We start from the raw sequence: 23655 nt of genomic DNA on the forward strand, positions 1-23655 counted from the left end.
GTGACTCAGCAGATGAGTGTGACTCTATAAAAGCAGAGTACTAAGCAAATTTAATAAAACAGAAAAACAAACAAACAAACAAAAAACTCTATAAAAGCAGAGTTACACAGCCATTTCGTCTCTCTGTTTGATTCAACTCTTAGTTTAGCCTTATCCATTTTGTTGTCTGCTGGCTCTTAGCCAGCAGTGCTTGAGTCCATCCTCACAAAGGATGTGAGCCACGTTATAAGTTTGTAACCTGAAGCTTAAAGCCTGCCTTCTAGGATGTGTACTGTGAACAACTTGTGAGTAAACTTATTGTTATGTTTTTAAAAACAGACTTGTGAGTCTTGATTGTATTTTAAGAGGCAGAAAAGGGGGCATCGGAGATAATCCATCTGGGCAAGCCAGTTTGGATTAGTCACTTTATAGAGATTCAAATGAATCTATCAGCTAGCTTCTGGGAATATAGAGGGTATTTGTGGGAGTGAAGGAAGGATAATACTTAACAAATATTTCCTTGTCTATTATCCTAAACATCCCCACAAGACAAAGGCTCTGAAATTACATCTGCAAGCTCCTTTAGTACCCTTGGATGCAGCTCATCAGACACTGCAGATTCCTTTAAAGCAGCTAGGTGTTCCCTTACTGCCTCTTTTCCCATCTTGGGCTGCAGCTTCCTCCTCACATCATTTATTCTGTTATCACCAGGTTGGGCATCGCTTTCCTTTTGGGTGAAGACAGAGGCCACGTAGCACCACCTCAGTTTCCTGGGCATCAATGAAGCTCTTATCCCCAGTGCCAGGTGCCCTTTTGTCATTCTTTTGTTTTCTCCCTCCCCCTCAAGACCTTGTTTAAAGCTCTCCTGATCAGATTCTCGAGACTCTTGGCAAACACGTTCTTGCCAACCACTGTGAGGTTGCAGCCCATCTTTCGTCAGAAGTCCTTCCTCAAGGAAGCGGAGACCATGATCTAAGAAGCCAAATCCTTCCTGACAATACCACCTGCACAGCCAGTGGTTTAACTCCAGCATTTTCCTCATTGTAATACCTTTTAAATTGTTATACCTTTTAAAGCAACAACATCGTCTCTCTCTTTTTGCTCCCAAACAATGAACACAGTGCCTTTGAATCAAACAAGGGTTGGCAGGCTATAGTAATGCAGTCTATCTCCATTCTATTGATACATCATCAGTGGTCTATGCTGTCCAAAGCCTTTGGAATAGAGATTGTATCAACATTTTGATATATGCTGGATATACGGAATGTCTGGATATTAGGACATCTCTGACACTCCCTTATAAGCTTCACTCTTTAATATTTGAAGAAAAATGCCATTATGATCAACCTGCTAATATCATCACTACCCAGGAATTCCTCAATTGAACCATTATGGGAGATCATGGGAAGCAGTGGCGTAGCGTGGGGGGTTCAGGGGGGGCCGGCCGCACCGGGCGCAACATCTGGGGTTAGGGCAAATCCACGGGTTAGGGGGCGCAAATCCACGGGTTAGGGGGCGCAAATCCACGGGTTAGGGGGCGCAAATTACTTGCCTTGCCCCGGGTGCTGACAACCCACGCTACGCCACTGATGGGAAGGATTGAAAATAGACCCATTTTGAGTGAATTCATACTTCTGTTGATGACTTGGCTGGTGGAAAGAGAGCCCGCAGTCACAAATTGTTGCAAGCAATAGATGTATTTCAGCAGGAGACAGAGGGCTCGTTTAGACAATCTGGACATACAAGCTGTCACCTAGCATGCTGATATCTGTGACCCTTCCTGCACACATTGTTGTGTGGTTCTGGCCAAGCACACCCCTGAGGTGAGTTCTGATTATTACCATGTGAAGGATATTATCAGCAAGGCCAAAAGAAACTAAAGCACAATCCTAACAGTGCAATAGGAAAAGTAAGACATACTGAATTAAATGCTGCTTGCTTCCAGGGAACTTGAGTTAGGATTGTAGTCTAAGAAATGTAATCAACAAATAAATATTTAATATTTATTTTTAACATTTAGCTATTAACAATGTCTTCTGGGAGGGGCACAATTTTTAAGTAAACAAACAAATAAAAGCAATTTAAAAAATAAACAGTAAGTAACACAGTGAACCCTCCACATTAATTAGTTCAGGACTTCTGCTAAATCAAAGTCGGCATATCAATCCAAGATAAGCAGGAAGCACTGAATTGTCCTTCACTTTGCCAACAGTTGGTGGCACCTTGTGCTGATTTACTTCTCTTTGCTTTGGCAAGGATGACGGCAGAAAAACAGAATATGAGAGAACACTTTGCTCCCGGCTATTTTAGCAACAGGCAAGCTGAGCAGCTTTGCTATGAACAGGGTTAGCCAGCTTGGTCCTTGGTTGTTGGTTGTTGGAGGGAGTTGGTTTGGTGGCAGGGGAGGATTTTGCCTTAGAGCATGGATTGTGAGGTACTGTGGGGAGAAGGGATGGAAGGATCTGACTGTCTTGGTTCTCTCTCAGCCCCCACCCCCACCCCCACCCTGCAATCTGAAATTCAGTTCCGCACAACACTTACTTACTTACTTATTACTTACTTACTTACTTACTTACTTACTTACTATAATCTTTAAGAAGGTTCTTCAACATTTTACAGTCAGAGATAGCAGTGCTTCTGAATACCAGTTGCTGGAAACCCCAAAGGGAGGAGGGCTCTTGTGCTCAGCTCCTGCTTGATGGCTTCCCACAGGCACCTGATTGGCCAACATGAGAACAGGATGCTGGAACAAATGGAACATTTGCCTGACCCAGCAGGATCTTATGTTATTGTACAGTGTGAACATATGGATGGGAATATACAGCCCTAGAAATGGCACAACACAACTTTTGTGCAAGACTAATTTTGGATCTTGGCCCATATGGCTTGACATTTTATTAATGTTAAAAATAGGTTAAAAATTGCCAAAAAGTTCCATAACTGGACCATCTAGGTAAATGATTAGTTTACATTTCCTTAGAACACTGATCTTGATCAAGAGAAGTTGGACAGTTCAGCAGAAAATCCTCTCCTTTTTTCAGTTCCAAACAGTGCATGACTCAAGGCTAACATTGAACCCTGAAATTCCTTCTACTCTTGTCATCTGAAATTTTTGTTCTTTGCTTCACAGTAAATTTGAATTCTTCATCAAGATACATCTTTCCCCCCCTTCCTCAACCCTTGCTCCTGAAAACCATGAAGCTGAGGCTCAAAATCTTGTCAAATGAAGTACTTGATGCAGCAATTATATTTCCCCGCCTCCAAATGCTCTTGGGTTGTCATAAGACCATGAAATGCATATTTCCTTGGAGAACCATGGAACTTCTCTTCAAATTTCTGGGTTTCTTAAGCATTGTTCATTGTTTCTTCAAGTAACACTTAGTTAATCGTGGCCACAATTCATAAGCTGACTAGGGTTGCAAGCTTGCATTTCTTAAATTGTTAGATTAATCAAGAGGATTGCAACAGGGAACATTTGGTTCTTACCTCAGGGTTCCTATCCAGGGTTCCTTGAGGAGAGGGAAGAAGTTTCAATAGCAAGTGGGTTTACTTCTCCTTCTGATGAAAAGATCTTCCCAGTCATGGAAACCAACTCCAGGGGGCCATGGGGGCCTGGGCACCCACAATAATATAATTGTAGGGACTGAGCACCCACAAAGTCAATGAGAAAAGTTGGCAGACAACAGTGGTGGGGCTTCTGAGAGAGAAGCAGTTCAGCTCTGCCCTCCGTAGCCAGCGAGCAAGGCACCCTTTTCTGGAGAGGCTCAGATGCAGCGGCAGAATCTCTCTGCCTCCAAGTCTGAGCCCCTCCCCATGGAAAAGGGTGCCTCACTGGCTGCGGAGAGAAAGAGGAGCTGTGGCTGCTGGCCGCCACACACATTGTGTGTGTGTGATGTCACATGTCCACGTTGCAGCAGAGGACACCCACAATCCTGAGGGCGAGATGGCCCCCCTGTCCCCGGCCAGGCTGCTTCTAGACCAGCCTAAAATACCTCACAGGGTTGTTTTGGGATTGAATGAGGAAGTGGAGAATCATGTGTGCCACCTTTAGCTCATTGGTGAAAAATATGGGATATAAATGTAGAAATAATAAATAAATGCCCACTTGCTGCTTCCTCCCCTGGTTGCTTGTAATTGCCATCAATGTAATTGTCATCAGGGAATGTGGCAGAATTCTGAAAAGCTGCTGGTGCAGCACTTATAGGATGTGAAGTGTGGCTGGAGAGCATTCAGCTCCCCCCACCCCCGCCTGTGCTTTTAATTGTCCCCAACTCCTCACTCTGTATGGTTCTTATGGCTGCTCTGATTTTAATATATAGTTATTACCTGGAGTCTGAAACTAAGCTGCCTTTTGATGACACATGCCTGAGTGCAGGAGTACAGAAGAATCAAATGGATTTTCATAGTTTTTTGTACATCAGATGCAGAGCAGAGAAATTCAACAGAACAAGAGAACAACATAATTTAACTTGAATGTTAGCCAATGCAGCTTTTATGTTTTTACCATGCTTGACTGTTGTAGTTGTGAATCTTGAACTGCTTGCTTGGCTGGCCTGCTTGCTCTCTACCTGCTCACCTGTATATTTGTAAGCAGACAGATATGACAAAGTCAGCCCATGTCTTTGGCAATTTCCCTTTCATTCAAAAGGAAACTGGACCTGCAAACGGCTGCCCTGAACTTCCTACCATTTGGGGGAAGTAGGAGCAGTAAAACAATGCTCACTTTGTTAGACTCACCTGTCATTCAGCCTCTTCCCCTTCACATGCCAAACACTGAAAAGGGATTGTTAAAAAACAATGCATACTGAACAGCTTTGGCTGCTAATCAATCACCTCAGGCTAGCAAACTGTCTTTATAAGCCAACTGAAGATCTGCTGGTCTCCTGAACATCTGCCGTTGACCCTGGTAACTGCCATTCTTCCAACGTTTTGAGACACTGGGAGATTCTTATGCACTGGGGTCTGCGGGGTTTTTCCTCACTGCATGTCTTGCAACTAAGTATGTCAGTTATAAAGGCCTGTATTGTGCTTTGTTTTTCTTTGTTAAAAAAAGAGATTGTGCTTTGTAAAATAAAAAAGTAAGTATGACCTCCAGCTGCCTCTCCCTTACCTGCTCATACATTCAGCAGTTCTCTGGACCACAATTTAAGAATGGAGGAGGACACTAAATTGTTTATTTCTTTTGACCCTGCTGTGCATATTTATGTCCAGAGTTGCTGGAATATAGCTTCTAAGGATTGAAGTATGCCTGCCAAGGGCACCCACATATTTGTGCTCAAGCCTCCCCCATTGAGCGTGAGCCAGAGATCAGGACTGATAGCCTTGACTGAGCTAAAATACTGGGGAGTCAGAACACATGGTTTGTGACTTCATGAAATGTCCCTTACTTTTCCTCTCTCCAGTTTTTAATATTGAAAGCTGTGCATAGGTGATTTTTGCCCTTCCTAATCTTCCTGCAGTTCTTGGGACTGGAGTCAGGAGGGTGAGGTGCAGGAGGAAGAATGGTGGAAATCACTCCCCCCTTCTCCCGGCGCTGCAGGAGGAGAGGGAGGCAGCATTGACCTACAGCAGGGTTTTGAGGGGTCTGAGGAAAGTCACAGCTCGGAGATAGACAAACAGAAGAGTTGGGAAGTGTTAGAAGAAGTGGGGGGAGGGGACTGCGGCAGGGCAGCCAGATGACACATTGTCACTGGAGAGGATTTCTGATCCCCCGTCTCCCAAGAGTGCAGGAACAATGGAATCAGACATTTGACCACGAGCGGACACCGTAAGGGAAGGTGCTGTAGCTAGGAAGGAGGGAGGAGGAGCCCAGTTAGGAGCAACACCGTTGTTAAGGCTTGTTGCGTTCTTTTGCCTCTCGCTATTATGGCTGAATAAACCCATTAAAAAGGACTATACCTTGTTTATCTGCTCTTGCTGCAACTGGTGGAGGAATAGCTTTCCCAAAGCCTCGACAAAAGCCTTGACAGGTACCATGAAACATTTTAAAGAATTGAGTGTGCAAATCCCGCTTAACTTTAGACAGGCCCAGAATCCTTCTGCATAATAGGATTTGTTCATATCTGCTTCCATCGTACTTGCCACTGACAGAGTATATCTGTGAAAAACTATTGCAGCTTCCCATGTCAGGTATGGGTGACTCCCCACTTATGTGGGGGTTACAGTCTGGCCCCCTGTGCACATAAATAAAATTGCATAAGGGGGTTTGTCTGGTTCCTAATTTTTCCTGTCATCTTTGCCAATTCTACATAGACATACAGACAAACCAAAAGTTTAACAAAGAATGGGATATATACAGATTATATTTAAAAGAACATTGTTCCTGTATGAAATCTTTGACATGCTTTGATTAACTTCTGCAATGTCATATGCTACAAAGATTATAATTTATGATGAGTTAAATGTCATACAATATGCAGTCAACAAGGAAACGAAGGACCCACACTGAGGAAGACGGAAGTCTCAACACATGGAAGAACTTTATTTTATATGTAACATTTTTTGTATTTGATGTGTTTTCTTTTTTTTCCCTTTTTGTGGTGAATAGATGCAATATTTAAAATCAGTAAGGATTAAAAAAAATTGAAAAGAAATTGCGTAAGGTGGGGCGCACCCTCTAAACACCCTTTCTGCTTCTCTCTCTTCAATTCATACCAAAATACTGTAGTTCCCTGGCTGGCAGGAGGCTGGGACATGCAGGAAAGTGGTTACTGCTGTTGCTCTATCCCGCCCACCCACCAGCTGCTAGGTGGGGAGGCTGAACAGTGTAAAGTCTCTTCAGGGCTTCTTCCACCTTGACTGATGCCCTCTGGGCTCTGGGCAAGGTCTCCTCGCAAGGACACGCCAAGGACACGCCAGCTCTCTCCCACCATTTCTGGCTTTGAATGGAATTATTTACTTCCCTGCGCCACACATATACACGGTTGCGTGGAAGTGTGGGGATGCCTGCATTACGGCCTCTTCACACATTTTCCTTTAAAGGCATACACCTAAAGATGCAAGATTTCATTGTATTACTTTATTCATACAGTACTATGAGCAAAGAGCAATTCCGTTCTCCTCCTATTACCATAGTTAATTCCCAATATTATTGCATAATAAGTTAATGTTGTGAACTTCCCTGATATCTGTGGATATTTGTATAGGGCAATATACAAATTTAATAAAGAAATAAATGAGCAAATATTAAATATTTTGTATTACAAATAGCAATATCTAATGTTGCTGTTCAAGTTATTGTTCAAACTTCTTCCAGGAAACATCCAAATGGGGAATTTCCCCACTGCAAAGTTTCTGTAATGACTGTCATATGCATTCATGCCATGAACTTATTTAATAAGATAAATCACATAATCAAAGTGTCAAGAGATTGAAGTAATGTCATATTAAAAATCAGGGCTGCCATATGTCCCAGCGCTTTGCCCTGGATCTTAGGCAATTCTATCGAAAAATCAGTTTACTTTTTGAAATATGGCAACCCTATAAAAATAGCACTTAGCAGTCAATTGTTTCAGCCAAATCTATTAATTATGGAACAACTTTGAAAGTTAGTCAAAACTATGTTGTCTCCAAAGACAAAAACTTACGAAACACACCAAAGGAAGTTGTTTTTGGAACAGCTTTTATTGGATTACTTTACTTCTGTAGTAAAACAGTGGCATTGGAACTGAGGCTTACCCCTGACAGCTGGGCTAAAAAGCAAGTTTCTTGCTTTGCAAATTTTAATTTATGAAGGCAGACCATCAATGTACCTGGCTTTTATTTTCCTCTCACTTCCCCCTGTCCTCTGTGACAGTGGGCAACCAAATAAACACTGAGGAAGATCATAAGTCCATTATTATCATGGTAATGCAAGAAAGACTTTTATGGAATCCACCCAAGTCTGGGCTGTTTGGAAATCTGCCAGTGTAAACTCTTTCCTAAAGCAAAATTTAAGTATATACTTCTGTCCCATATTAAACAAGTGAGCAAGCAAGCCTAGATTTGATCATGGTTACCAATATAATTTTGAGTAAAAACTTGCTGAAGTATAATATTCAATTCCATTTTCACATCCTGCTGGTTACATTGAAGGAAACAGGACATTATTACCTTTGCTATCAGATATTGCTGTCATCACCAGTAAATTTATCAGGCAGTGTAAAAGGTGAAGACTTGGACAAATGTTTATGTCAAAGGGGGAGGGAATGCAGACTATATCTGTCCATGCAGATGATGTTTGGGAAGGGGTGTTCCTTGAACATGCCTAAAGGTAAAGGTAAAGGGACCCCTGGCCATTAGGTCCAGTCGTGGCCGACTCTGGGGTTGCAGCGCTGTCTAAATGGTGATGTGGGAGCGGTTACAGGCCCCTGTTCAGACCTCAGCAGAACACAGCTGTAAGGGGGATTATGTGGGAGTGGGTCCAGCCCCAAACTTCCTCTCATGTGAAGGGTAAACCTCTTTAGACCTATTGAAAGCCCAGATGCAGCAAGAACTAGAGCATATGGGAAAGAGGTTGGTGAAGAGGGAAGCTCCTTTCACGTTCCAAAGATCATCAGTGTGCAAACAGTAAATCCACTTACACAGTCACAAAATATACCCTCAGAGCTAAAGGACTGGTGCTCCTGTTATATGCTCAGTGGGAGAATTGTGCTATTCTCATGCACTATTTTAAAAATAAAATGCAGGGCCAACCTAGCAGTTCGAAAGCACAGCAAAGTGCAAGTAGATTTCTGTGCGCTGCTCTGGCCAGAAGCGGCTTAGTCCTGCTGGCCACATGACCCAGAAGCTGTACGCCGGCTCCCTCGGCCAGTAAAGCGAGATGAGCGCCACAACCCCAGAGTTGGCCACGACTGGACCTAACGGTCAAAGGTCCCTTTACCTTTAAGGTGCAAATGTGAACATAGTCCACATTAGACCTCTAGCAGGCAACTAGAAATCCTCTTAAGTTCTCAAAACAGACAAGACTTTTTCATGGAGGTGGAGCATGTTTCAAGTATAGACCATTATACCAGAAGAAATGAGTTTGGAGCACAGAACTGAGCTTCAGACTCAATTACCTTTGTTTGCTGTGCATCACAACTTCAGTGTTCTCTCACATGATTAGTGCGCTGCTAAAGGTGGCTATTAAAAAAGGTGGGTGTGGTGGAGAGGAGAGGGAAGGTAAAGCCTCGAACACCTTGAGTTATTACCTGCAGCATATACTTGCTTAAGAAAAAACAACAGAACAACTTTATATATTAAAATTTTTATTGAGATGATGTAATTACAAGCATTTAAAAATTATTTGCAACTCACTGGCCCTGAGAAGAGGCATTCTTGTTTTCTTTGTTACATTCATTCAGTTCAATCACCTTAACCCCCACACCTTGAAGAAACAAAAAGAAGAGCCATCATCAACAGGCTACAATTTACTTAAGATTTTTTAATAAAAGAAATCCAAGCAAACCGACAACAGCATTTCATTCTTAATTTGCACATGGCTGCAGCCATTTAAAGAGAATGTCAAAGAAATTTCTGCCCTTATGTGAACCCAGGGGTCCTTGCAATGTTCATTTTGTATACTGTGGTACCTGGGGTTAAGTACTTAATTCGTTCCAGAGGTCCGTACTTAACCTGAAACTGTTCTTAACCTGAAGCACCACTTTAGCTAATTTATTATCCGCGCTGCCGGAGCACGATTTCTGTTCTCATCCTGAAGCAAAGTTCTTAACCTGAAGCACTACTTCTGGGTTAGCGGAGTCTGTAACCTGAAGCATCTGTAACCCGAGGTACCACTGTATAGGTATAGGTGGGTTTTATGGTAGGGTTCCCCATTCCCCAATAACTTTTAAGCATTTCCCTATTCCTATTTGTTCTACCCATCACTGACTACTGCTGGGGAGACAGGGAAGTGCAGGACATCTTGTGAACAGTTGCAAACCCGGCCCTACAGCTGCCATTTTCAGAAGCAGCCCCTTATTATTTGGTAATGGTTTTAGTTTGGCCCCAGAGAAACAAGAACTCATATTCAGTTCCTGAATATGAAAAAACACACTGTTGCATCCACAGTTTTATTTAACAGCCATCCAATGAAATGTCCCCCCCCCCCCCGCCCACCTAGCTGTTGCTTCTGTGACTGTCTGGGCTGCTTACATGGATGCAAGAACAATGGGACCATAGTGTGAGTGTGGATTCATAAGCTTTTAGAATTGCAGCCTTTGTTGTGACTGAAGGGAAAGTAGGCTTCCCCCTTGTAAGAGTCTGCCATTCATAAAAATATGTTAAGAATCTGCAACAACAAAAATGAACTGCCAAATTCAAACACAATAAATGTAATTTGAGGCCCCTTTCATATAAAACAGACAATGTGAAGCTTCTTAAGTCAACAGTGGGCAGGGTTTGAAGCTCAATAGAAACAATTCCATAAAACTTGTTGATCCACCTGCAGCTCTAAATCTGGGATGCAGCTGTTCTGCTGAGACTCCTTTCCATTAACACAGAGTGCATAGTATCTCTTGGCCAAAGTATGCTGCGCTGGCTACGTAACTGGTATGAAAATTAAGGGGCCGGAGGAGCTACCTGTGGGGAACGAAGAGTGATGGACAAATGTGTGAAAATGAAGGCTTTAAATGTATGTGCAAGGTTCTTTTATTTTCACATGTTGCATCTTAGATTTAACAGTTTTGTCCCTTATCAGTAGTATGTTTCATTTCACCATTTAACATTTTCTCGGGGTGGGGGGAAGAGTCCCAGACCAGTTTTTAGTGAATACTGCTGTGAAATTTTTATAGTGAATGACTTTTACTGGAAACTGGTAAGAAACCAGCCAATGACCAGGGCTGTGTGTTTTATATAACCTTACCATGCAAATGCAGAAACATATTGAGTATTTCACTTTAATTTTTCTTTTTAAAGAGCAAGTTTTTAAAGATTCAGAATAAATTTTAGAAGCCAGAAGGTTGGCGGAGCAGAATTACCAGTGATGGAGAGGTGGAGAGACATCAGCATAGCCAGTCCTTTCCACCTTACCCCACTTATAGACTCAGAACTCTTTATGCAAATTAAATCACAGCAAATATGCTTAATTTGAATATCAGGTCCAAGTGATACAATTTCAAATTCTGCATTCCTGATGCAGAATTATGGCACAGAATACTGATTTCATTAGTATTTAAGATACATACAGCCCTGTGAACAGCTTTCATTGAGTGTGGATGCTGCAGCACAGACAGAATTATGTCATTATGTGTACAGATGAACATATGAACTTTATGAAGAGTAAGATATTTTGTGGTAGAGAACCACAGGGTAGCATACTGCTAACTTCAGAATAATTTAACAACCTTCTTGATGTTTAAAGGGCTAAGACCTCCTACCAACAGAGGCGCATACAAAACTCCTCTCAGCAAAAAAGCTACAGACCAATCTGGAGCTGCAAGAATCTAAAACATTTAAAATTAACAGGGCATGAATGCTCATCCTTTAAAATGAAATTCCATATTTATGGGTAAGATAGCCAGAAAACTTGACTTACAACAGAGCGAAACATAACCAATGCAAAGATCAGCCCAGAAATGCAATCTGTGTTTCCCCGCCAGCACATATAGTTGTGATGACAACCTGTCAGAGCTTCTAGAAATGCAATTTTGCAATTTTAAGGGCCTTAAACCCCTTCCTTCTCTTTTTATGACAAACCTTTCTTCTGTCCTAGAGACTGTTGGCTGGCACAAAAAACAAAAACCCTCTTCAAACTGAAAATACCCCGGTGATGGCTCAACAAACTCAGTCAAGCAAAAATCCTCTCCTATTAGTATGGTTTTCATTTAAAGCTTCCTTGAGTTGGAAAATTGTGGAGATGCCCACTGACTTTGGCAGAGCTCTTCCATTTATCTCTCCTTGTGGGACTGAGGGGCTTTGCAGACACTTTCAAGTCACAATGCTCACTCAAGATAGGCCACTCACGGCTCTCAATTTCTTATACCTTTCACCATGGATCACCATCCAGAATCTTTAACCTTTGTGACAAGCGTGAATAAAAATAACTCCAGCCATTTTCTCACTTCTTTTATGGCATTTGTCACCATTTGTTCCTATCTTAGAATCATCTTATGAGACTTTGCACAGAAAACAGTTGTACTACATTTCCATAGGAAAGCCAGAATAAGCAAAAACTTGATGTTTTGCTCAACAAACGTTGCTTTAAAAAGGCCAAGTGGCATATTAATTAGAAAAGAAAATCCTCAACAAACCAACCAACCCAAAAACAAAACTAAACAAAAATATCCCCGGGTGAGGGAGACTCTAAAAGGAGCAGTGCAGTAGTGCTATATTTCCCCTCTCTCTTTCAAGTCTTGCTGCCAACACCTTGCCAATAGATTTGTTTTTTCTAAGGTACTCTGGGCTCTTGCACTGTCTCCAAAGTAAATGCTAAGTCCTGGGGTCTCATTTCCCATCTGACTGTGCCTCCACGTAGACTGCTCTTCCACAGACCAAAGTGAAGCAGGGGACTTGGTTTCTTCAGCACTCATCTTCCTGGTATATTTGCTCATCCAGTTCCTGAGATTCAAGATGCTCCAGGCGGTCGGTGCGACCACTCATAATCTCATCTGGAGTCTTCATGAACCTGAAAATGCAAGCAACACAGAAATGCATGGGTAAGGTATTTTGTTCTTACTGTACTGGTGTCTGAAAAAGTGTGCCCATTTTATCATAACCTCTTTCATCTGCTCATCCTGTGCATACCATTCTAATAAAAAAATTGTACATTTTAGATAGCAATTTACTTCTGCATTCCAACATTTCAATTTGAAATCTAGATTTTTTATCTTCGAATCCTACTTTCTTATCACACAAAAGAACATCATTTACTTGATGATATTGCAAGCAACCTGTAAAAGCACCCTCAATTTGGTCATATGGCTTTAATTTCCAACCTCTGTCAGTTTTCATTAATATCTCTTCATAGGTGGCCCACCTCCCCTCTAAATTCAATTTCTTTACAGTTAATACCTCCACAGGTGATAGCCACCATGGTATTTTCCTTTCCAACAAGTTTTTGTTCCTTTTTCAGACCTCGTATATAGATCTTCTAACACATGATTTGTAAAACCTCTATGCACTTTAACTTTATCATACCAAAGATAAGAATGCCAACCAAATCTGTTGTCGTATCCTTCCAAATCTAATAAGTCTTTTTTTTCCAGTGTAATCCATTCCTTCAACCAGCAGAGACAGGACGCCTCATAATAAAGTCTGGCACAGAGAATCCACCTTTTTCTTTCTTATCTATTAGTAATTTAAATTTTATCCTTGTTTTTTCCCCTTGCCAGATGAATATTGAAAGTACTTTTTGCCATTCTTTAAATTGTCCAGTCCCCTTGATTATTGGAATCGTTTGAAATAAAAATAACATCTTAGATAATACATTCATTTTTTCTGCAGATATTCTACCACAAAATGACAACTTTAATCTATTCCATATCTCTAAGTCTCTCTTAATCTCCTTCCACACCAATTGGTAATTATCATTAAATAAATTGATAATTTTTGCAGTCAGCCAAATTCCCAGATATTTTACTTTCTTTGCCACCAAGATTCCAGACCTTTGTTGCAATTCATCTATTTTTTCTTTAACCATATTTTTAACCAACATTTTAGTCTTAGTTTTATTCAACCTAAACTCTGCTAGTTGTCCAAATTCTTCAATTTCCTCCAATGCTTCTGGTACACTAGAATGAGGTTCTTCTAACGTTAAAACCAAATAATCTGCAAAGACTTTAAGCTTAAATTCCTTTACACCAATTTTTACACCTTTCACTTCTGAGGCTTCTCTTAACCTGTTTGTCAATACCTCCAAGACCGCAATAAATAATAATGGGGACAATTAGTACCTTTTATTATATCAAAGTATTCTGTCAGTATATTATTCACAATCATTTTTGCCTTCTGTTCAGAGTGTATTGCATCTATTTCTCTCAGGAAAGATCCCCCTACTCCCATCATTTCCAAACTTTTCTTCATAAAATGCCAAAAAATATTATCAAAAGCTTTTTCCAAATCTATAAACATTAATGCTGCTTGTTTATCATTCCTGATCTCCAAATATTCTATTATATCCAATATGTCTTACATTCTCTTTTAATTGTCGACCAGGAAGAAAACCTGCTTGATCTTTGTGAATCAACTCGTTAAGAGTTTCTTTTAATCTATCTGCCAAAATATATGCGAAAAGCTTATAGTCATTATTTAATAACGATATTGGTCTATAATTCTTGGCATTCAAACAATCTGTATCTTGCTTAGGGATTAGCATTATATATGCCTCTTTCCACATGTTCAGGATCTTCCCTTCTTTCAGAATATTATTCATCACCTCCCACAGAACAGGTGTCAATTGTCCATTAAGAGTCTTATAATATTTTGCTGTGAAGCCATCCAGTCCTGGAGCTTTACCTGGCTTCATACGTTTTATTGCCATTTGAATCTCCTGCATTGTTATTTGTGTATTCAATTGTTTCCTTTTTTCTAATGAGATTTGTTTTACTTTATAAATTTCCAAATATCTCTCTATTTTCTTCATATCTTCCTTCTCCTTCCTGTACAAATCTTTATAAATTTTTTGAAAGGCCTTCCTTATTTCTTTTGGATCTTCTGTCACCTTATCTCCTATTTTGATCTTATTAATTGTATTTTGACTTTGACGTTTTCTTAACTGCCAAGCTAACAGCTTTCCAGTCTTATTCGCTGATTTAAAATTCTTTTGTCTCATTAATTTTATCTTCCATTCAACCTCCTGATTCACCAACATGGAGAACTGAGTTTGCAACATTTTAATAGTTTGTTTTATTTGTTCGTCTTTACGTTTCAATGTTAGCTTTTTCTCATTCTTCATGAGGTGATTCAGGACTTCTTTCTTTTTCTCTTTCTGTCTTTTGGTGGCAATTTTTCTGTATCAAGAAGCCTCTCATTACAGCTTTACTCGCATCCCAAACCATTTCAAGTCCAGTTTCTTTATGTAGATTCCACTTAAAGTAGTCTTTTATTACCTCCTTAGCTTTTTCCACTATTGTTCGGTCATCAAATAAACTTTCTTTTTTTAAAAAAAATGATATTTATTGGAATTTTCAAAATGTTACAAAATAAAATAGAGACAAAGAAAAATGCAAAATAAAAATAATTAACAAATTAAAAAGGAAAAAGACAAACCCCTCCCACCATATAGATACAGATTCAAACAAAAAAAGAAAGAAAGAAAAATACAAAAATACATCACAAACACTTAAAAACATTTAAAAACAAATTCATTATTTCCAAATCCTCAACTGTCATTACCTTCTTTCTTAGACCTCCTCCTCCTCCCTTTCTTTGTATCCTAGTTGTTAATTATCCCAGCAAATCCTTTCCATATTTCATAATATTCTGTCATTACATTACCCTAAACTGTTTTAGTCTTATCTTTCTATAATAAGATAAATCTTAAAGCTTAAAACTTAAATCTTGTCCTTACCAGCTTCTCATAACCATAACATTCTTTCATAATTCTTTAAAGATTTTTGCTAAAGCCAAGTAATTTCATTCCAACATTTTTCTAATGTTCATCAATTTTATAAAACAGTTCTAATGGTAGAGAAAAGAAATACAAACAAGTCCAATCTTCATCCAACGTCCCTTCCTCCTGGTTCCGGGTTTTGTCAGTCCTTATTATCACGTCGATCTAGCTCATTAACCTGGCAACCTTGTATCCGAGGCCCTCAAGTCTCTTCCATGTCCCTTCCGCAGCTCTTCTTCATATTTGTAGCTGTATTTTCCCTTGTCTCCTGCTCGTGATAGCTCCAGCTTGACAATATTTTTAGCCCTTCTTGACAGATCAGCCCCTTTTCCATATTCAACACTAGATTCCATATAGTATTTAACAGCATGTTTCAAAAACCCTCCAAGATTAAGAGCCCCCACAATCCCAAACATCTCACGGCCCATTGCCATATTTGAAAACTCCAGACATCTCAGCATAGGGGGGTCAATCCAGCCCCCCATTTCCAAGCCAAACTAAACTTTTTCTTTCCAAATCTGGCTTTTTCCAAGTTCATTTGTCAAGTCCGAAAACTCATATTCCTGTTGGGCCTGTTCTGTCAAAACACACTCCTGATTTAATTCCTGAGTGGGCTCCACATATTTTCCCACTGCCTGTTCAAAGTTTCCCACTGCCTGTTCCAAATTTCTAGTCGAGGTCGCCATCCAATTCACCTTTTCATGTAATTGTTCCAGTAGGGCATTTGTTTTATAAAAGACACACAACAAGGTTTCTGAATACATTGTCCTGCAAGGTCAAATGCCTGTTCCCACGATTGTAATCTATAACAGCTGCCAGCTCCCTGGAGTTGGTTACAGTTTCACAGTCTCCCTCTAGGGGGAAAACTTCTATTTGTTCTTGCAACAGAGTTTCCCTTTTTAAGATACTTTGTCAATATTTATTCCTTTCAAATGCGAAGAGGAACAATGGAATCACTATGTTTCTCTTCTTTTCGCTATCTGTCAAAAACACTTATTTCTGGTCAATGAATTTCAAACGTCGGTCCTGACACCCCCGCTCCAGTATCAGGACGGGGGAAAGTTACTTTACTTTAAACTCACTTTAAACAGTCTAAAAATGATCCTCCCCCTTCTCCTGCTGTCAAAGGGGGGTTCCACAATTATAGATGATGGAATCCAGTCCTTTAAAGACGATTTTCTTAGCTCTAGTTTATGTTGTCTTTGCTTTATTCTGTTTACAAAAGAACGGAAGGCTGACTTCCTGTTTAGACCTTCCTGTTCCGTACCAAATTAAAATAGGTATTTAAGATCCAATTCTTTTCTGCTCGCTAGTCCTTATTTGATGTCCAATTGTTCAAAATCTAAGTACTCACGGGTGCTTGTTTTAAAGTCCAAATTGTCCCAGGAAAGAGGCAGCGCTCTCCGGCAACGGCTATGCGGCTTCGCTCCACGGAAATAGCTGTTGACTCTCAGCACCGCACCACTTCCCCCTCTTTACTTCGGAGCCCGTTAGTGGGTTCCTTAGCGAGTTGGGGGGGCGCTAAAGGTGCCCGCCAAGTCCCATGGTCACAGGCTTCATCCGCCTGTGATTTTTGAAAGGGTCCCCGCTTCGCCGTAGCGGAGAAGACCCGTTTCCTGCGGAGCTATTCCCTCCAGTTCAGAGGGAGTCCACCATTGCCGGTGGCACCACCCCGGAAGTCGATCCAAATAAACTTTCATTCATCCTCCATCTGAAGGAGGACTGTTCTTTCCCTTTCAATTCCATAAGTGTTGAATTATGGTCTGATAGTATTCCCGGTGTGATCTCATTTTTAATTACTCTTGGTACTAGTTCCTTGGATATCCATATATAAACTATTCTTCCCAAACTGTGGTTCGGTTCGGAAAAAATGTGAACTGTTTTGTAGTTGGATATTTTAGTGTCCATATATCAACTAGTCCAAGGTTTTCAATCAAGTCAAAGAATGTCTTTGGTAACTTGCCTTCTTTTGTTGCTTTCCTTTTTACTGATCTATCTAGTTCTGGCCGTACCACTCCATTGAGATCCCCCATTAAAATTATCTTCTGATCCATGAATTACAACAGCCTCTCCTCCAATTTTTTTTTTTTGTAAAATTCAGCCTTATTTTCATTTGGTGCATAAACTCCAACAATGATAATTTCCTCCCCCTTGCAGCATCATTTGGGCTACAATCACTCTCCCTTCTTCATCCTTGGAAATGAACTTAGGATCATACTTCTCCTTTATGTACAAGACTACTCCTCTTTTCTTATTTACATCTGAAGTTATAAAGTCTCTCCCCAACCTTTTGTTAATCAAAACATGTCTATGTTTCTTTGCCACATGTGTTTCTTGTAAACAAATTAAATCCAAATTCCGTCTTTTTAAAATATGTTCAATTTTATTTCTTTTAGATTTATTATTAAGACCGTTCACATTCCAAGTTATAAGTTTCAATGTCATTTCTCTGGTCACTACAGTCAATAAAATTTAACTTAAGGTTGGGTAGCTTTCTCCTTATCAATATTTTCTTCCTCTCCCTTTTCTTCTTCTCCTCCCTCTTCTTCTTCTTCCTCCTCCTCCTTATTTTCCTCCTTTTTTTTCTTCTTCTTTCCCTCCTTTGAATCCAGAGTGGGTCCAGCAGGTCCAGCGAGACCAGTGTCCACCTTTCCTAATTCTTTCTCATATCTTCTGATGAATTTCTTAACTTCCTGAACATCAGTTAATTTAAATCTTTTATCTTTGTAATAAAATGAGACCCCTTCTGGAAATTCCCATCTGTGTTGTATTCCATTTTTCTTCAACAATCCCATTAGTTGTTTATATCCATCTCTCTTTTGCAAAAATCTGGTAGGGATCTCCTTAAAAATTATGATTGGTTTCCCATCAATAAATAATTTATTATTATAACAGAACGTATTTCTTTCCAAAGGCTGGAGCTCAGCACGTTAGAGTTCTCCCAACCAAACCACAGAGTCTTCACCAGGGCAAAAAAAAAAAAAATCTCTTTAACTCCCACAAAAACCAAAATTCACTACAACAATAATCCCTGCCTCACCACTTTATACAAAGTATCTGAGGACTTTCAGTTTAACCCTCACACAGCAGGGTTGTTCACTTCTGTCTTTACTCCTGCAACTTTCTTTCCTGCACCATCTTCCTTTCCTGCTCACTCATCCACAGCGCCACATCACCCCTTTTGCTCAAACTACCCACTTCCACACCCTTGAGAGATGCTCAACTCTCACTGGCTGCCCCTCTTGCTTCCCCTTCTGCCACAAGCCGTGCTCACTTGCTGTGCCTACCTGTCATTGATGCTTCCCTCATTCTGGAGCATGTGCCACCTGTCACCAGCGTGACAACGGACTTGTACAAATATTATAAAGAGCTATATGCAGTCCTGAAAAAGAAAACCCAGTCCCCTGTTTTGGTCTTAATAGCTCTGAATTTTTTGAAAATGCAATTTTTGGCTTCATGCTGACATTAGTGCAATATCGCAAATTCACCACTTGCTGAACATAAGTCACAGTTTGATTTGATTAATCCTCCAAGTGCCAAACTGTCATAATAATAATAATAATAATTTATTATTTGTACCCCGCCCATCTGGCTGGGTTTCCCCAGCCACTCTGGGCGGCTTCCATAGAAACCAAAAATACACTAAAATATCACAGATTAAAAACTTCCCTGAACAGGGCTGCCTTAAGATGCTTTCTGAATGTCAGGTACTTATTTATCGCTTTGACATCTGATGGGAGGGCATTCCACAGGGCGGGCGCCACTACCGAGAAGGCCCTCTGCCTGGTTCCCTGTAGCTTTGCTTCTCGCAATGAGGGAACCGCCAGAAGGCCCTCGGCGCTGGACCTCAGCGTCCGGGCAGAACGATGGGGGTGGAGACGCTCCTTCAGGTATACTGGGCCGAGGCCGTTTAGGGCTTTAAAGGTCAACACCAGCACTTTGAATTGTGCTCGGAAACATACTGGGAGCCAATGCAGATCTCTCAGGACCAGTGTTATGTGGTCTTTGCAGCCACTCCCAGTCACCAGTCTGGCTGCCGCATTCTGGATTAGTTGTAGTTTCCGAGTCACCTTCAAAGGTAGCCCCACATAGAACGCATTGCAGTAGTCCAAGCGGGAGATAACCAGAGCATGCACCACTCTGGAGAGACAATCTGTGGGCAGGTAGGGTCTCATTCTACGTACCAGATGGAGCTGGTAAACATCTGCCCTGGATACAGAATTGACCTGCGCCTCCATGGACAGCTGTGATTCCAAAATGACTCCCAGGCTGCGCACCTGGTCCTTCAGGGGCACAGTTACCCTATTCAGGACCAGGGAGTCCTCCACACCAGCCCGCCCCCTGTCCCCCAAAAACAGTACTTCTGTCTTGTCAGGATTCAACTTCAATCCATTAGCCGCCAGCTGCACATACCGTCTGCTCAGTGGTCTCATTGAATACTTCAACACTGATAGATACTGAGATATCGGTTTTAATGCTGTGAACTGGTGAACCCATCCCCAGCCTTCAGATATTCAGAAGTTTGGTTTTTAGTCAGGTTAGCTACATTTCTGGAGGGCGATAACCATTCTGTTTTATAGCTTCCTCTAACAACATCCACAAGGAAATTTAGAAAAAGAATTTCTTGCAAACAACAAGGATGAAAAATAAGGAATTATCACCTGAACAAAAGTCGTTGTCCTGGCTCCTTTCTGATAATATTTAGTTTATAATAGTGGCGCAGGGCTCTAGACATTTTCTCATATGTCATATTTGTTCTGTTCTGTAAAGAAAGAAGAAAAGCATGAAGCAATAATTAAACCATAATAATACAAAGAAAAAGGTGGTTGATGTTTCTGTCTTTCCTTTTGTTCTGTTTCCCACATATATTAGTAAGCTACAGAATTGGGGAGGGAATCACTTTATCTCACAATATAATAAAAATCTAACAATGTCATCACACAGCCCCCAATTGCCTCATCCCAGTCCTTGTTATGCAGGATGGGGAGGAAAAAGGAAGGCAAAGAGCACAACAGCAGTGGTCATGGCATGGGAGCAAGAAGGGAAGAACAATGAGAGGGTTTAAAATAATGACAGAAGCAGCAATGGAGTAAACTAAGAGGAAAACGGTGGTGGTTTGAGTAAAGTATGGACTATTTGTGAACTTCTTGTCCTTTAGCTCTCACACATGAGGCAGCTGAGAACCATAGAATTGGAAGGGATTCCAAGGGTCATCTAGTCCAACCCCCTGCAATGCAGGAATCTCAACTCAAGCATCCATGGCAGATGGCCATCCAACCTCTGCTTCAAAACCTCCAAGGAAGGAGAGTCCAGCACCACCTGGAAGAGGCACAAGTACAACGAGAAGGGAAGAGCACTGAAAAGGAAGGAATGGTTGTTTTAAACAACAGCAAAGTTTGAAGCAGGGATGGAGAAACATTGAGAGGAAAACTGCTGTTTTAAACAACAGCAACAATTTGTGTAAAGCTAGGTGGGAGAAAAACAGAGGAAAAGAGTGGTTTTAAACAACAGCAGAGATTTGAGTAAAGCAGGGATGAGTAGAAAACAGTGGCAATCTTAAACATTGCAGAGGTCTGAGTAGAGCATGCAGGGGATAACACGGGGGGGGGGGGAGTGGTAGTTGAGTACAGTGACAAGGGAGTTTGGAAAGGCTTGGTTATCTTAGCTGTTTGCTGTTCATTTCAAAGTACCCGACTCTGCTAAGTACCCATCTCTGCTATTTCTCCTTTTAAAACTGGGTTTTTTGGGGGGGGCAAGGGGAAAGCAATCCTCAGTGTATCTCCGTGCCTGCTTTACTAAACCCTGGGCTGCTATTTAAAGCAGCCACTTTTTCCTGTTCTGTCCCGCTCTCTTCTTGCTGTACTCAAACTTCCCCCTCATCAGGGCTGGAGTCAGGCGTAGGTCAGCACAACACAATGAATCACTTGTGGCCAGTAAAGTGAATTATTCAAGCAAACAATCCACAGCTCCGGCCTAGTGGTCTCAGAAATGCTTTCTAGGTCTTGCCCTGATGAAGCAGTTGCAAGGACTGAAGGTCCCCAGTGCCCACTAGGACTCCTCCTCTCCAGGGTCTTTCCCGCGCAGTCTTAGGCTATGTCTGCACACAACCCCCCTCTGCTCTGCCCCTTTCATTTCTCTGTGTGTCCTAGGAGACCGGGGGGGAGGGGGGAGCTAGTCACAGCAGCAGCAGCAGCAGCAGACTCCTGGGCCTCTTCAGCAGCTTGCCTCTCTGTCTTCTGGTCCCCCTGCTCTCCAGCCCCCACTTCCACCTCAGAGTCTGAACAGTGCTCTGCCACAGCCTCTTCCTGTTCACTAAACCCTGCCACCTCTTCTGCTGTTGACACCTCCTCCTCCCAGTCTTCTCCCTCAGACCACTCACTGCCTCATGGATGTGGAGCCCTCATTCCTGGTACCATTTATTGGTACCAGGTCTAGAATCAGTGTAATAACTTAGAATAGATATCTTACTTACAAGCAAATACCCACATATGTACAACATCCATTACTTAACTTAACCTTCTCTAACCGAACAGGATAACGGACAGACTTGCTCTTAAGATTCTATTCATCTTAGAGATACAGTGATATATATATATCAGCAAGGCATGTGTGCCTAAAGGGGCTGCAGAAGAGGAGAGGAGGAGGCCTGCAAATGTGGGTGGTCTGTGTGCAAGGGGCAGTTGAGAAAATTAGGGAGGAGGTATGCAATGGGGTTGAAGATGAAAGCGGGGAATGAAAATGTATGCAGAAGAGGAGTGGTGGCAGAAGGTGAACAGGGTGGTGGCTGCAAGGTGTGGTAGGAGGAAGGTGCAGGAATTACTATTGTGTGCAAAGGGCATTGCACAAAAGGAGGATGCACAGACACAGGAGTGAAGATGAAAACGGATGTAAAGCAGGGCTGCAGAATAGAAGAGTTGTGGCTTCAAAAGTGGGGCTTGAAAGGTGAAAAGCTATATTTGTAGCTGCATGGTTTGACAAGGGAAAGCTCTAGGGATGTGGGGGGCTGGGAGGGAGGTTGGCAAGCAGAGTGAGTAAGGATGCAGCCCCTAGTCTACATAAAAAATAAAATAAAACCCCAGTTATCACAATTCTGTTACACCCAAGCCATGGACCAAGAAACAGCAACATGCATGGAGCCAGATTGTGTGGATTCTTAGTAGCCCCTATCTCGGGGACACTGTTGCCTTGAGATCAACACCTCTCCCTTTCTCTGCCCAACATTGCTAGGTTAGGTCAGCAATACTTGGTGTACTAAAGCTAAGCTGCTCTTTACCTTATGGTTTCCCCACAGCCTGGCCAGTCCGTTAGGATCCACTATCCGGAATATTTTGGATTCTCTGTCCTCCCATCGGATGAAGTTTTCGTACCGGCTGTCTGACAGCAGCTGATAGACATAATCCCAAAGGAGCCTGCAGTCTGTGAAGAGGACACAAAGGTTTTGAAAAGACCCACTCCTGGAATGAACTGGGCACCAGGAATGATGCTGACAATTCAGATTTCCACCTAAGAACACCAGAGTTGTCTCGGGAGATCAGATGAGAGGTCCATTCCATCTCCCACCACCAGAAGCCAGTCAGACGCCTCAGGGAAATTATAAGCAAGATCAGGAAACAGATGACGGTTCCCTGTTGATTGTCCTCAGAATCTGGGATTCAAAGATACACCGTGTCTATATATGGCGGCTTTGGCTATCATGCACATTAGCCTTTGATAAACCATGGATTTGTCTAATTGTTTCTATAAAAAAATTAATGCACATTTGAAATAATTTGTTTCTAGAAATTTTGTGTTTTTGTCACGATCCTTGTTTGCTAATGTAACAGAAAATTCCATATGTATGTCCCTTAACACTTTTCTCCAACTCAGCATTTGCATAATTCTGTAAAAGCACTGCAATTACTTCAGAGCTATTAAGTAGTTAAATGCCTTCACTTTTGATAATTGGATTGAAATTTCACCCTGGCTAGATCTCTAATTAAAGGTCTAACAGATTATTTAAATTTTGATTACTTCTCCCCTCCTTCTTTCATGCCAGTATTTTTAGATTGGTTAAGCAAAAAGGTTAGTTCTCCCCACTCCTTCAGCTTCATGCAAGTAAATTTTACACCACAGGCATATTCAGTGAGAAATTTAGAATTCAAAAACTGGTTGCAGACCAAAGCTAAGAA

General features: G+C 41.4%; 1 protein-coding gene across 3 annotated transcripts in view; it reads right to left on the reverse strand.

The window, feature by feature from the left end:
• Positions 1 to 10571: 10571 nt before the first annotated feature.
• The window catches only part of ETV6 (ETS variant transcription factor 6), a 149596-nt gene continuing 136512 nt past the window's right edge, over positions 10572 to 23655 (reverse strand). For all 3 annotated transcript variants that reach the window (XM_053387546.1, XM_053387545.1, XM_053387547.1), the window contains exons 6-8: positions 22761 to 22903; positions 20149 to 20249; positions 10572 to 12562 (exon numbers count right to left, since the gene is read on the reverse strand). In XM_053387546.1, coding sequence (XP_053243521.1) covers positions 12457 to 12562; positions 20149 to 20249; positions 22761 to 22903 — 350 coding nt within the window. In that variant the 3' untranslated portion in view covers positions 10572 to 12456. The remainder of the gene's footprint in view (positions 12563 to 20148; positions 20250 to 22760; positions 22904 to 23655) is intronic.

This window comes from Podarcis raffonei, chromosome 5 (genome assembly GCF_027172205.1).
Source record: "Podarcis raffonei isolate rPodRaf1 chromosome 5, rPodRaf1.pri, whole genome shotgun sequence".
Classification (NCBI taxonomy): Eukaryota; Metazoa; Chordata; class Lepidosauria; order Squamata; family Lacertidae; genus Podarcis; species Podarcis raffonei.